Below are 14,278 nucleotides of genomic sequence, written 5' to 3'. Positions count from 1 at the left end.
TCAGAGACGGAAGGTGGCATTGATCTAGTGTAACATCTAATCTATGACAGAGTAACTTTCTATATAGTTATGCTCTAGGGAAAATCCAGGAATCCTTTTGTGTACCAGGGTAATCCACCAGACCAAGAAGTAACTCCACAGGAAATTTGTGATTAAAAGAAGGTGAACCTGGTACACACAAGGATTCCCTACAATGTACCTCCACAGAACTTATTTTGGATTTAGATGGTAGTGGTAGTAGAGTGGGGAGGCTTTGCCCAGCTTCAGTCTTCTGTGCTAGCTGTCACTTCACTTGTGTCATGAGGGCCTGGCTGCAGTGGCCCACGATCTCCTCACTGCCTGATTTAACTGTTATAACAAGCTTTAGCCAGGTCTTCCTTTAAAAACCACTCAAAAGCTGCAGTTGATGTAAAATTCAGTGGCCAATATTTTAACAAATGGTTGCCAGTGGACACACATTACACCTGCCTTGTGAGCCCTGCAATGGATTATTAGTTTCTGGATGCAATTTAGCATGCTGGCTTTAACCCATACATTATGGCTTGCTGGCTTGTTTGTTTATTTCAAAATCTTATATGGCTGCCTCTCTTGTAAAAAGGCTGGATAGCTTGATATCAGTTTATCTACAGTACCACCTCTGTCCTCATACCTTGCTGCAGCCAGTAAGGACCCACAAAGTCGGCCTTCTCCAGATCGCATCTGCCAAACAATGTAGGTTGGCAGGAACTCGGGGAAGAGCGTTCTTTGTGGTGGCTCCAACCCTGTGGAATCAATTGCCCCCAGAAATCTACGCTATCTCTTTCCTACTGGTCTTCCAGAAAGCTGTTAAAATCTGGCTTTTCTGGCAGGCCTGGAATTAGAACTAGATTGATTGTAATGTATGCATGTGGTTTTTTTTTAATGATATTATTGTTTTTATTAAACTGTTGATTTTATTGTTGTTGTTTTTTACTGTTTTTTATTATTGTTGTATTTATAACTGTTGTTAGCAGCTCTCAATCTGTTTCAAAATAATAATTGTGCTGCATTTACTGATTAGGGGGCCAAAATCCATAATTGCTGTATTTACATGGTGGGGCTGAGCCTCTCAAATAGCTTTCTATTGGATGTCAATTTGTCTCAAACCTTATCTATCTTCTGGAAAAAATAAAAAACAAAGCTTTTATTTGGGGTTTCTGGGGTGGGAGGGGACATATTGTGTATTACATTCTTGGTTTTATATAGTGACAGATTAGATAATAATATAAATTTGATTAATAAATTTAGACCAAAAAATCCACTTCTCTAAATTAGAAAAAATGACATGTCTGGACATTATAATTCTTTACACAATAAATCTATCTACAGCAAAATCAGGAGCAGAATTCTAAAGATAAAATTCAGCATCAAAATGCAAAGCTGTACATTTTACCTAAATGAAGGGGGAATATATTCTGGGGATAACACAGGCGGCAATGGCTGTCCTGACATAGCCATATCGATTAAATGCATAGCTAGAATAAACTCTTCTGCTGTCAATTTTCCATCTTGATCAATATCTGAAAGATTCCTATAAAAGAAAGGAATAGGGATAAATGAGTTAAATGCATTTCACTATTTCTTTTTCTATTAATACTAAACTAAGAAGGAAGAGACTATGTTCTTAGTGCTTAGTGCTCCCAGTTACCTTACTCAAGATTTACTCATTAATAATCTATGTGCCCATGCATTTAATCCCTCTGTCCTATTTTCTTCTGGGCATCAAATAGCTATTATTAGATATGTACTGCTCTTTACTTCCAAATTTAAAAAGGTGGTTTGGAAGAGGAAAAATATGCACAGCACACCTGTTGCTTTATCTTTCCCTGGACTTAATAATAATAATAAAATTTTATTTATGGTCAAAGACCATCAATATAATATTAATAATAATTAAAAGGAAAAAGAACAGGAAACAGGACTTTTGACTGAGCAACCAAGATTGACCCATTGTAACTATACAAGAGATGTACATATCTCGCTATGAAGGCACACATTTGCGACGAATCCCCGCTGCTGCTGCGCAGAATCTGGCCACCTGTGCCGTAATCCTGGCCTGCTCATCCCCAAGCAACCACCGGAGAAAGGCAACGTCCGAGCGGCCAGGATATCCCTCAATAAGTGGTAGAATATGCTTTCTCCTAATGTCAGTGTAAAAGGAGCATCTCAGGAGCATGTGTCCCTCAGTCTCCACCTCTCCTGAGCCACAAGGGCAAAATCTTTCAGTGGTTGGAGTTCCCTTGTACTTGCCGTACAAAACGGCGGATGGAACCACATGGCACTGTACAAGGGCAAATGCCTTTCTATGGCTTGCTGACTCTAGCTGTCCCAGGTATCTTGCAGGAGCCACAACATATCTAGTGGCATCTGGGGCCAGAAACAGCGGAACTCTACCCAAGTCCTCCTGCCTCTCGATGTCCTCCACCCTTTGTCGCAAGGTCTGTCCTGCTAGATCATAGTTCATCTCGAGTATTAAATCTGGGGAGAAGCCTAATTTGTGAAGATTGATCCCTGGACTTGCATGTTAGCTATTCAATCCCAAGTAAATATGCATTTGAATCAAGAAGATGCAAACAATAAGCTCCCATTCATGCCAAGGCACTTTCTCTGTAGCTTTTCTTATATCTTTTTCAGCTTCAGATCTAAAGTGAAGCGCTCCCTTTATATTTGTAGCTCTTTTAAATTAGGAACATGGTAATAATTCATTTTCTGTTACATAGGTAAGAGAACATTAAGAGGTATGTTTGGAACAAATTCTAAAATAATTTAAATAAATAAGCATTTTTCTGTTCAAAAGTCTATCATAAAGTCTGTTGATAATTTAAATCAGAAATAAAGCAAACTATGAGATCTGGAAAACAAACTGGTGATAAATATTTGAAAATAAATATTTTAAAAAATTACCATATTGTAGCCAACTGAGCCTGTGGTAAACTAGATTGCATAAGGATAGTTCTTGCTTGTGGACCTAGTAAATGGGAAACGTGCCAAAATGATACATTTTAATACAGATTTTTTTAAAACGGTTGCCTTGATTTTTATTTATCTTTATATCTTTATTCAAATTTAGTAGCTTCCCACCAGCAGACTGATGAAATTTTTATAGAACCTATTCTTAAACAATGCAGCCCTTTAGAAAAAAATCTTGTCTCTTCCAAAGAAATGTAAAAACAACTTTTAATACTTACTTTCCTGAAGATTATCAGCATGTTTTACTGGAAAAGGGAAGCGTTGCTATTCGATGCAACAATTAGTTCTAGCTTTGTATATTACATTTTATGTATGTACACATAGAGATATTTCCATTAATAAAACTTATTAGTTAAAAAAGGTGCTACTTTCTGATTTCTGCTGATATATACTAACATGACTAACATTTCCATATTATGATTTTTTGCACAGGGCCTCAATAAAAGGTATTTATTGATTTATTAGATTTGTATGCTGTCCCTCTCCGCAGACTATGGAGTATTGATGGTGAACCTTTTTTTCCTTAGGTGCCGAAAGAGCATGCGCACACGCTATCACGCATGCGCAAGTGCCCACACCCATAATCCAATGCCTGAGGAGGGCAAAAACAGCTTCCCCCACCCCCTGGAGACCCTCTGGAGGCCGGAAATGGCCTGTTTCCCAACTTCTGGTGGGCCTAGTAGGCTCATATTTCACCCTCCCAAGATTCCAAAGGCTTTTCTGGAGCCAGGGGAGGGTAAAAATGCTTTTCCCCATCCTGCTGGGGCCAAAAACGCCCTCCCAGAGCCTCTGTGTGAGCCTAAAATCAGCTGGCCGGCACACACATGCATCTTGGAGCTGAGCTAGGGCAACAGCTCTAGCTCAGCTGTGGCACCCATGCCATACATTCGCCATCACTAGTATAGAATATTCATAGGATAAAGGGGGTTCACATATCAAAACTAAATTTTAGAAAAGTAGGAAACAACAGTGATTAATGTAACTCAAAAAGTGAAATGACAACTACTCTAGATATCTAGAAACAGATTATCTGTAAATACTGCTCCATTCCTGAGCATCACATTCTGGACTAGTTGACATTTTGTACGTGTTTCAGAAGGCAATCTTTAATATGTTAAAAGTTAACGCGCTTCATGTACACCATATTTCTTTTTAAGAATATTGATGAAAGCTAAGGAATAAGAGGCTTTCTTTAGAAGTCAATTTCTATTAATGTTAAATATTTATAACAGCAAAAAATATGAAAAGGGAAATATATATTGCTTTCATATGTACAGCAAAGATTCACAATTTACTATTATGATTTACGGTTCAACTAATGTTGTATCCCAGTAATGGTAATGCAAAATACTTAATTTTATGTCATCTAACCAAACTACATGTTGTAATGTTTAAATAGTATTGGCCTTAAAAAGATTTCAACTAACAGTCACAATAAGGGAATGGAAATAGGCAAATAAATGTAAAGTTGCCACAGCACTTGCAAAGAGCCCTAATAGGTTAACATCTTGTTAGAACTCAATCTGTTCATCCAGTTCTGCCAATCTTCAAGGAACAGTCTGTCAAATGTTTCCTTCCCTTTTGTTGCCTTCAAATATGGTTATGACAGCAGACCATCTCTATAATAGCTCCCACCTTATGAAATATTTCCCCATGGAAGTCAGTGAAGTCATTTGGCAACAATTCTAGAAACAGATTAAAACCTATACCATTGCAGTTTTCATTCTTACAGGATTATTTTTGTTCGTAGTAATTATTTTTTTGTTTTGACTTTGTTTTTATGTCCTGATTATTATGACTTCAGATCCTTTTTGTTAATGTTGTAGGCTGCTGAGTCTCTTTTAGAATTGGCAGGGGGTTTGGATTACTTTAACAATAAATAAATGCTTTAAGAACTGCATTTTTTTAAAAAAAATGTGAGATATTGTTAAAAGAGCTAATCTTGTATTTGGCCAGAAAGCCATTACCACAAACTGTTCTAGGGAAAAAACAAATTTAAAAGTGTGTTTATCAACACAGTTCTTAATTTAAACTATATATTGGTTGCAAGCAGCTGTAAGAGGATTTTGGTCTGAAAGATTACAGTTAAATAAATAAAATAGCTGAATCAAATCAAAGTCCCACACACTGCACAACATATGTTTTTCAAAAGAGGCCAACAAGATGCTAGCTCACTTTTATTTCCCTAATGGTTAGTATTCAGAAACATAGTCCTTTTAAATTCAAAAGTTCCCCTTCACCAATATGCTAATATCTCATTGATTGGCATGACTTTTAACTGCTGCATTACACAAGTTCCAAAGTATTTAGCAGAATTAAGCAAACCAAACATATTTTAAAACTGAATATATTTTAAATGTACCGTATCTTATTTGAAGTGAATATAATTTTAAAAGTGTTCATTGAAAAGCATTTCCTAGTACCTGTTAAATGTCCACTCATTGTTTTATCATGACTATTGAATAGCTGCCTGTATTTTAGTCTTGATGACTGAGGAACAGCCCACTCTACTGCCGGAGATGCACTGGAATGATAAAATAGAGACAATAAACCACAGCATCAAGAATACTAAATTCTAGATTAGATTTTTTTAAAGTAACTTTCTCCTTGTTCTTTAACATTTTAAAACTACTGAAGTGTCACTTAACATAGAAACATAGAAGACTGACGGCAGAAGTTACCATTTTACATCTATCTTGGATCAATAGAATTTATTTCTGCAAAGAGGGTTTAATACTGCGAAAGCACCTTAAAAAATCAGCATACCCCTCACTAAATTCTTTTAAAAGATACATTTTTGCTTTCTATAGTGCGGTTTTTTACAATTCTTTTAGCATTATGCCACAAATGTTAGTTATAATGAATCTTTCCATTAAATGTTCCTTAAATATAAATATTCATAACTTTCCCTTTTTAACAACTTGGATTTTTCTTTATCATAATTATTTTCTCCTGACCATTTTAAAGCATCCATGTGTTTCCAATGTTATCAGTACAATACATGAACAGTATGCACAATAAATATACATATCATCAAATCATTCTACAAGCAGTTTGAAAAGTACATGATGTGAAACACAGATTAAAAGCTTAACATGTCAAAAAGTACCGTATTTTTCGCTCTATAAGACGCACCTGCTGATAAGACGCACCTAGATTTTAGAGGAGGAAAATAGAAAAAAAATATTTTGAGCCAAAAAGGGGAGAGGAAGACAGGAAGGAGTGAAAGAAGGGAGTGAGGGAGGAAAGAAGGGAGGAAGGAAAAAGAAAGCAAGAAATGGAGGGAGGAAAGGAAGGAAGGAAAGAAAGAAAGAAAGAAAGAAAGAAAGAAAGAAAGAAAGAAAGAGGGAAGGAACAGGAACAGAGGAAGGAAGCAAGGAAACTTATGAAAGGGGAGAGTAAGAGAGGAAGGACTGAAGGGAGGGAGGGAGGGAAGAAGGTAGGAAGGAGAAAGAAAAGAAGAAATAGAGGAAGGGAAGGTAAAAGAGAGAAAGAAAAAGAGCAAGAAAGAAAGCAAGAAAGAGAGAAAGAAAATGAAAGAGAAATAAAAATAGAGAGGGGGAATGAAAGAAATGGAAGGAGGGAAGGAAGGAGAGAAAGCAAGAGAAAGAAAGAAAGCAAGAGAAAGAAAAAAGAATGAAAGAGCAAGAGAGCAAGAGAGAAAAAGAAAGAAAGAAAGAAAGAAAGAAAGGCAACTTCAAAGAAAGGCTCACTGAGCATCTCTCACTCTCTCTCTTTCTATCCCTCTTTCTTTCTTTCTCTTCCTTTCTCTCTCTCCTCTTCCTTTATCTCCTCTCTCTCCCTCCCTCTCTTTCTCTCCCCCCTCTCTCCCCCTTTCCCTCTCTCTTTCTCTCTCTCCCTCTCTTGCTATCTCTCCCCCTCTCCCTCTCTCTTTCTCTCCCCCCTTTCCCTCTCTCTTTCTCTCTCTCCCTCTCTTGCTAGCTCTCCCCCCTTTCCCACTCTCTTTCTCCCTCTCCCTCTCTCTCCCCCTCTCTCTTTCTCTCTCTCCCCCCCTTTCTCTCCCTCTCTCTTTCTCACTATCTTGCTGTCTGTTGCTCTCACTCACTCTCGTTCTCCGTTCTTCTTAGCGGTGACGCGCGCACGCCCTGCCCGCCTCACCTTTGCCGAGAGCTCTCAGCAAGGGGGTTGTAGGAGAGGCGGGGCCGGCGGCAAAGGTGATATTCAATGTCGGGGGCGCACGGGCGGTTGCAGGCGTTCCCTATCTCCCTGCTAGCCCACTCGGAATATTCAAAATAAGAAAAACCTTCGCCGGCAAAGGCTTTTCTTATTTTGAATATTCCGAGTGGGCTAGCAGGGAGATAGGGAACGCGCCAACTGCCCGTGCGCCCCCGACATTGAATATCGCCTTCGCCGGCCTCCGCTGACAAAAGCCTTTGCCGGCATTTCCTCTCGGCGCAGCGGCGGGCGGAGAGAAGGAAGGGGGGGCAGCGGCGTCCCTCCTGGCCTTGGCGGCGGGGGGAGAGCGAGGAGCCGGTTCCGGCGGGCGCGGGGCTTGGCTGGCTGGCTGGCGTGGGGAGCGCCGCTGGTGGTGAGGAGGGAGACCCTCCTCCGGGAGGGAGGGGGCCAGGCAGCAGCTAGCCAGCCAGCCGGCGGGATGGCGCTTCGGAGTTCGCAGCCTCCCCCCCCCCCACCCTGCCTGCATCTTCGCTCCATAAGACGAGGCTGATTTTTCTTCCTACTTTGGGAGGAAAAAAACTGCGTCTTATGGAGCGAAAAATACGGTAAGTCACACTTTGAACTATGAGACCAGTTCAAGATTCAAACCAAGACATGCTTCCAATAATACTTCCAACATTCTTTCTTAATTCTACTGTTTGCCATTATCCTTTCTCAATCTGTTCTATTTTAAAGTTTCCAAGTACAATGTATTTGAAAGAGACCATTTTGCAGTGATGGGATTCAAATAATTTAACAACCACTTCTCTGTCCTAATGGCCAGTTGGGTGGGCATGGCCATGGGGCCTGACAGCACTCTGCCAGCCAAAAAGGGGTGTAGGGTTAATTACAAAATACAATTATTTCCTGTTATTGGAAAATAATGTTCTTATTGGTGCAACCTAAAATAGATTCCTTTTCCCCCCTACGGCCACATCATTCTACTACCTCATTATCTGATTGTAATCAACCACCATTCCAACCTATTTTTTCAATGTGTTCTTATCAAGCCATATCTCTTCAATATTTGTGCATTTGAATTTTTGTTTAAGTTCTTTGTATTTCTTACTAAAATATTTTCATATTTATAGATTTTGTAGGACACTTCTACATTTATAAAGAACATTTCTCAAATATCTCATCCCCAAAGGGTATCACCTTTGTGTATCTCTAGCACATATGTCATTTATTTTGCAACCTCTCCAACATCACAGGGTCTAATATTTGAATATCTGAAAATGTTTTCTGGGAGTACTGTCCCATCTATCAATTATTTTCATAGATAGGATAATTTGCATCAATATTAGTTGAAGTGGTTTAGCAAGCTGTGTGTGGTTCCCATCTTCTTTTAAGCTTGGTATAAAAACAAATTTCTTTTATTCATATTTTTAATTTTTTATGATATATAAAAGGATTTTTTCAAGATTATAGTCGTCCCTTTTGTAAATTAAGTTCTTTTAAATTAGGTATTCCTAAAAATTGGCAGCTTTTCATACAGTGGTGGGATTCAAATAATTTAACAACTGGTTGTTTGCCCTAATGACTGGCTGGGTGGATGTGGCCAGGATGGACATGGCCAGGGGGCGTGAAAGCACTCAGGCTCCTGCAGCACTCTGCCAGCCAAAACGGGGCATGGGGGGGGGGTTAATGACAAAATGTCGGCTTTCCTTTGTGACATCCAGATCCAGCAAGCAAGGAGTGTGAACTGCACAGAAAATACACTTTTATTTGGTGCCGAAGAAATATCCCCAAAGTCAGATGTACACTAAATGTAGACTGACTTTTAGCCACACACCTCCTCGGTAAATAGCAAATTTTTAAACTCCAGGTAAAGAGGATTCATTTTAGGATGATTAACCAGTTTGCATGTTGGAGGTTCCTAAAGGAATGCTGGGAAACTGTATTTTAAAGAACATTTGAAGGAGGGGTGCAGAATAGCCCTTCTCTGTCTGAGGCTGTAGAGATCCAACACCAATCAAATCACTTTTTGTGAAGCAACTGATCAACATTAACAGGGTAAGGCACTAGTATATGAAAATAAGAGCAAATTTGACTTCCTTCTAGTACTGATGATGTTACCCAGTTTAGTAATGAAACATCTGAAAGAAAACCATCAAGCTCAGAGAGCACAGGAGGAACCCACAGTTCAATCTAGAGCTACAATTTTTCTCTTCTATGAATAAACACTTTTTGGTTAGAGGCACTCAGAACCTGCGTTATATAAGATGGCTCCCAGCGGTTTTCATTCTAAATTTTGATATGATTTCTGCAAATAAGGAATGTAGAATTATAGGAGCTGAGAAATTGATCCTTCATACAGCAAAAAAATACAAAGCTAAGGAATAAACAAATAAAAAACAGATTTGAAAAAAGAAAAGACTCAGGAAAGAAAGAGTTAAAGTGTAAGAAAGAAAGAGGAAAAGAAAAAAACTGAAAAAGAATGGATTTTTCCGTTCCTCTTTCACTAGTTCCTACTTTCTAATGAGCAATCATAATGCAAAATCTCCATTCCCAACTCATCCTAGACAGGGGTTTGGGGCCTTTCAGCCTCCTGGACCACCCTTAAAGCCAAAATGGGATGAGTGGGGGGGACTTCTGGGGGGGCGCAGGAAGGAGTGGGCCAGCCAGAGGTGGGATTAGCTGGTTCTCTGAACTGGGCAAAAAGATAACTGGTTCACCCGAATTGGTGCAAACCGGCTATATCCCACCACTGTAATTCATACCAAGAAGAAGATACTATTCAATAGCATATGACTTTCCCATGAAACCTTTTATATTCTTCAAATATTTTAGTCTCCAGGCCTTTAATCATCTTACTTGCTCTTCTTTGCACTTTTCCCAAAATTCTACCAGAGAAACTACTTTAAAGCCAACTGTCTATAAAGGAAGGGTACATCATTACCATTATCTATACTGTTTGTTTGCATTTTTAAACTTATTTTATTATATTTTAGATACTGAATCTGTGATTTCTTTTACCATCTCCTTTATGTTCTTTTGAAGAATTGCAAAGTGAGAGCGTTACATCATAGGCAATACCCGGAACCTGTCAAGGGTTGTAGGAAAGGAAAATGATCCTAAATTTTTCTTCAAGTTGTTGTTTATGGTGAATTGTGAAGAACAGCATACTTCCTCTCCACCAATAATACAATCTATTTTTAATATAAATAAGTTATTAAATATTCTCTGGTAGAATTTTGGAAAAAGTGCAAAGAAGAGCAAGTAAGATGATTAAAGGCCCGGAGACTAAAATATTTGAAGAATGGTTGCGGGATTTGGGTTTGGCTAGTCTAGAGAAAAGAAGGAATAGGGGGGACATGATAGCAGTGTTCCAGTATTTGGGAGGCTGCCATAAAGAAGAGGCGATTTATTTATTTTCCAATGCACCAGAGGGCAGAACAAAAAACAATGGATGGAAACTAATCAAGGAGAGAAGCAATCTGGAATTAAGGAGAAACTTCCTAACAGTGAGGACAATTAACCAATGGAATAGATTGCCTTCAGACCTTGTGGGTCTTCAACACTGGAGGTTTTTAAAGAGACAAGACAGTCACTTGTCTGAAATCGTATAGGATCTCCAGCTATAGTAGGGGGCTGGATTAAAAAACCACCAAGGTCCCTTCCAGCTCTATTCTGATGATGAATTAAAGTTATGTTTCTCCTTGTACTGGTAATTCTTTTTAAATTATTTTATTTTACACATTTTCCTTCTCTAATATATTCAAGGAAAATTAGGTCCTATGTGTAATTTGAGTTATCAACATAACATCAACCTTGTTGCCGACTATTTTTTGCTACTTCTTTGAACTTATCTACTCACCATAGCAAACAATTTAAGAATATTGTTACTTCATCTCATCTGGTAGACGTTTGTACAGCTTCATTGTTCAAAATAATGAATTTCTATCTCATTTGTGGCTACTGCAAGCTTGATGCAGAAACTGTCATGTTAGCCTGGGTTTCATAAGTCTCCAAAAATATTTCACTTATATCTGTATTTCTTGCTATCTTAATGAGGTGCAATTTAACTGAGTTGACTTCTAGGAGTTTATAGTTTACTCTAAAGGAAGTTATAATTTAAAAATAAAATAAAAACAAATCTTGTCAAACTGATTCCAACAAATTCTTGCTGACTTTTAGTAACAATTTTAAGGCATTTATGATTCCAAGGACTGATATCAAACTAAATGATCTATAGCGCTTGGTTTTATACCCTGGTCCCATTGCATTCTTTGCCAGGAGTGTGTTACCAATTGACATGACCTTTTCTTTGTGTTTTATAAAGCACAATTGCATTTTTTTTACTGCTTATCAGTCCTATATTCCATTCTATAGGGCAGCTTTTTATTCCCTTTGACATTCAGAGACTTTAACTGGCAAGATTAATTCAAAACTCTTGTTAGCACTCCCTGTTTTCTTGTTCAGTGAGCACACTCTCTTGAACCTAGCAACCTATAATTCTCTTACAGTCTCTATTTTCTCAGCAGGGAACAATCATTCAGTCACCCATATTAGGCAAAAATCAAGTCACAGGAAAGAAAAAAAATTACATCTTACAGCTGAACATACAAAGTCTAATAGCACATAACCTCTCTGGTTATGCTCCTTTTCCCCTGCTTGTTTTCTCTCTGTTAACTTGGTTCTAATGCAGATAGAGACACTGAGAGATAGCTAAAATAATCTTAGCCAACTTTAAATTCTTGGCAGCATACTAATTGCTATGTTCTATACAGAGGCCTCCCAACATACTTTATGAATACTGCCATTGCTACTAAGAGGCTTCATTAAAACAAATGTGAAAATTAGAAGCCCATGTTGATCTCCAAAATAAGACTATATATGAATAGGAATTATTAACACCATTCAAAACGTGTCTGAATAAATGTATCTCAGAATTTAAATTACCCTAAATTTAATAAAAATATGACATACTATCATTTGCAACTCACATCTGAATTCTTAAATGGCTAAAAAAATTTATACTGAAATTCATTTCTTTGGAAAAATGGATTTTGTTTTATCCTATGTCAGTGTCCCCAAAAGTTCTTGGATTGCAATTCAAAGCCTTCTCATCAAACATAGATTGATTTGATGTCCATCAAATTTAAAGGAATCTTCTTAGGAACAGCTGGCCTCATAACATTTTGACAGTTATTGAAGCTTTAGGAAGGGAAGGAATCCCTGCTGATTTTACTCTGCTAGCTGTAATTGACTACAGCTCATGTGTTTCAAGGGCCATTGAGCCAATGCTGTAAGAAGATATTTCCATCATCATGTGCCCAGCATGATGTCACAGAATGCTGTTTCTTACCAATCAAAATGGTACCTATTTATCTACTTGCATTTACATGGTTTTGAATTGCTAGTTGGCAGAAACTAGGTGAAGATGAAAGCTCAACCTGTTGTGCAATGCTCAGATTCCAGCCCAGTGTCTTTCAAATGCTGAGTTATGGTGCTACCCTTTAGGCATTATAAATATTTCCAGAATTCAAATTTAGTACCATTTATTTAATTAATTTACCAGATTTATTCAATTAAAAGCTTTATTATATTCAGATCAATATTGCAATAATATTTCAATTGCAATAATTAAGAAAACTTGTAGTGTTACCTTATCTCCTAAATACCAATGCTTTTTTATAAAATTATACTTTAAGATAAAACAAGGCAAAAACCAGGCTAAATGCATATTAATGAATTTGTGAAATACTATACATGATGGAATAAAATGGAGAATTTTAGCACCAAAAACAGATGTAGAAGAAGGAGAAATTGCATCCAAACATAGGCACAGTCAAAACAAATGAAGAACTTATTACAGGGTAACAGGAATAAGTAGCAGTGTAAATCACATTTAGCTAATTACTTTCCCAGATAAATCCAAATCTTATTACTGTGTTTCCCCCAATATATTTTATTATCAGGAGATGTCTTATTTTGGGGAAAACAGAGAATTTATACAAAACTTTAACCTATGAATATTTTTTCACAACAAAACAAATGTTCAATATAAAGTGTATTAATGAGTATATATTATTTTACACAATTTTAATCAGTGATCATAATAAAAACTCTATTCTAGACTATACAAACAAGCTTTTCAACAGAATGAATCCTTTAATTTCAGATTTTTAAAAACACCCTGTTAAATCCAAAGATTTCATCTCTGATACCACTTATTCATAAGCGGTCTTCTTAAATTTAGGGAAAACATTTGTATCTGAATATCTGTAGGAGTGCCATTTTCGACAAAGCTGCCAAAGTACTTTAGAACAAAACAGTCATACTTACCCAGCCACATCAAATGATTGTGCTTTTTGCAGCTTTGCATTTAATTGGGATCCTCCACCAGATCTACCGAAGGAGGAACTCTTTGGCAATGTTGCTGAAACATAATTATGCTTTAAGTTTGATTAAATTAAATGCTTAATACACAAGTTATTTCACCATAAATTGACATTATCAAATATACTTTTTGATATAAACAAATTACAATATTGCTTATAATATTATAAGTGATTTTTAAGAAGTACAAAGGATCATAAAATTTAATATTAAAAACATACAACTATAGTAATAGCACTTATACTGGTTTACAGGGCTTTACAGCTCTCTCTAAGCAGTTGCCTCCAACAATTTGGGTCCTCATTTTACCCACCTCAGAAGGATGGAAGGCTGAGTCAACCTTGAGCCTGGTGGGTTTTGAACTCCAAATTGCAGTCAGTCAGCAGAAGTAGCCTGCAGTACTGCACTCTAAGTACTGTACCACTGAGGCTATTAAAACATATATTAATCAATTAAACAAAATATTAATTGGTAATAACAGATCTCTTTGTTGTTTAGAGAATCTGACAAGTGTATTAAGCTGTATGATATTGATTGTGACATCCATAGTAAACCACGTCAGAGTTGATGTCAAAATGATGTCATTTGCACTGTGAAGTCATCACACAAATGCCATTATGCATTTGCAATCTTGATATCTGATACAATTACTTAAGCTGCAGCATTTGCCTGATTTCATAATGGACAAGTCCTTTTCTATCCATACCTCCCTCGGGCATGGATATGATCCATGGTATTGATGTATCTATTTAAAGGTATTTTATTTTCT

At 37.3% G+C, this 14,278-nt stretch overlaps 1 protein-coding gene across 6 annotated transcripts in view; it reads right to left on the bottom strand.

Annotated features, from left to right (window-relative positions):
* Positions 1–14,278, bottom strand: part of ITSN1 (intersectin 1) — a 135,711-nt gene that overhangs the window by 86,738 nt on the left and 34,695 nt on the right. For all 6 annotated transcript variants that reach the window (XM_070750374.1, XM_070750373.1, XM_070750378.1 and 3 more), the window contains exons 8-11: positions 13,456–13,549; positions 5,412–5,512; positions 2,923–2,986; positions 1,412–1,549 (exon numbers count right to left, since the gene is read on the bottom strand). In XM_070750374.1, the coding sequence (XP_070606475.1) occupies positions 1,412–1,549; positions 2,923–2,986; positions 5,412–5,512; positions 13,456–13,549 (397 nt within the window). The remainder of the gene's footprint in view (positions 1–1,411; positions 1,550–2,922; positions 2,987–5,411; positions 5,513–13,455; positions 13,550–14,278) is intronic.

This window comes from Erythrolamprus reginae, chromosome 4 (genome assembly GCF_031021105.1).
Source record: "Erythrolamprus reginae isolate rEryReg1 chromosome 4, rEryReg1.hap1, whole genome shotgun sequence".
Taxonomy (NCBI): domain Eukaryota; kingdom Metazoa; phylum Chordata; class Lepidosauria; order Squamata; family Dipsadidae; genus Erythrolamprus; species Erythrolamprus reginae.
This window is presented reverse-complemented; position numbering and strand designations above follow the sequence as displayed.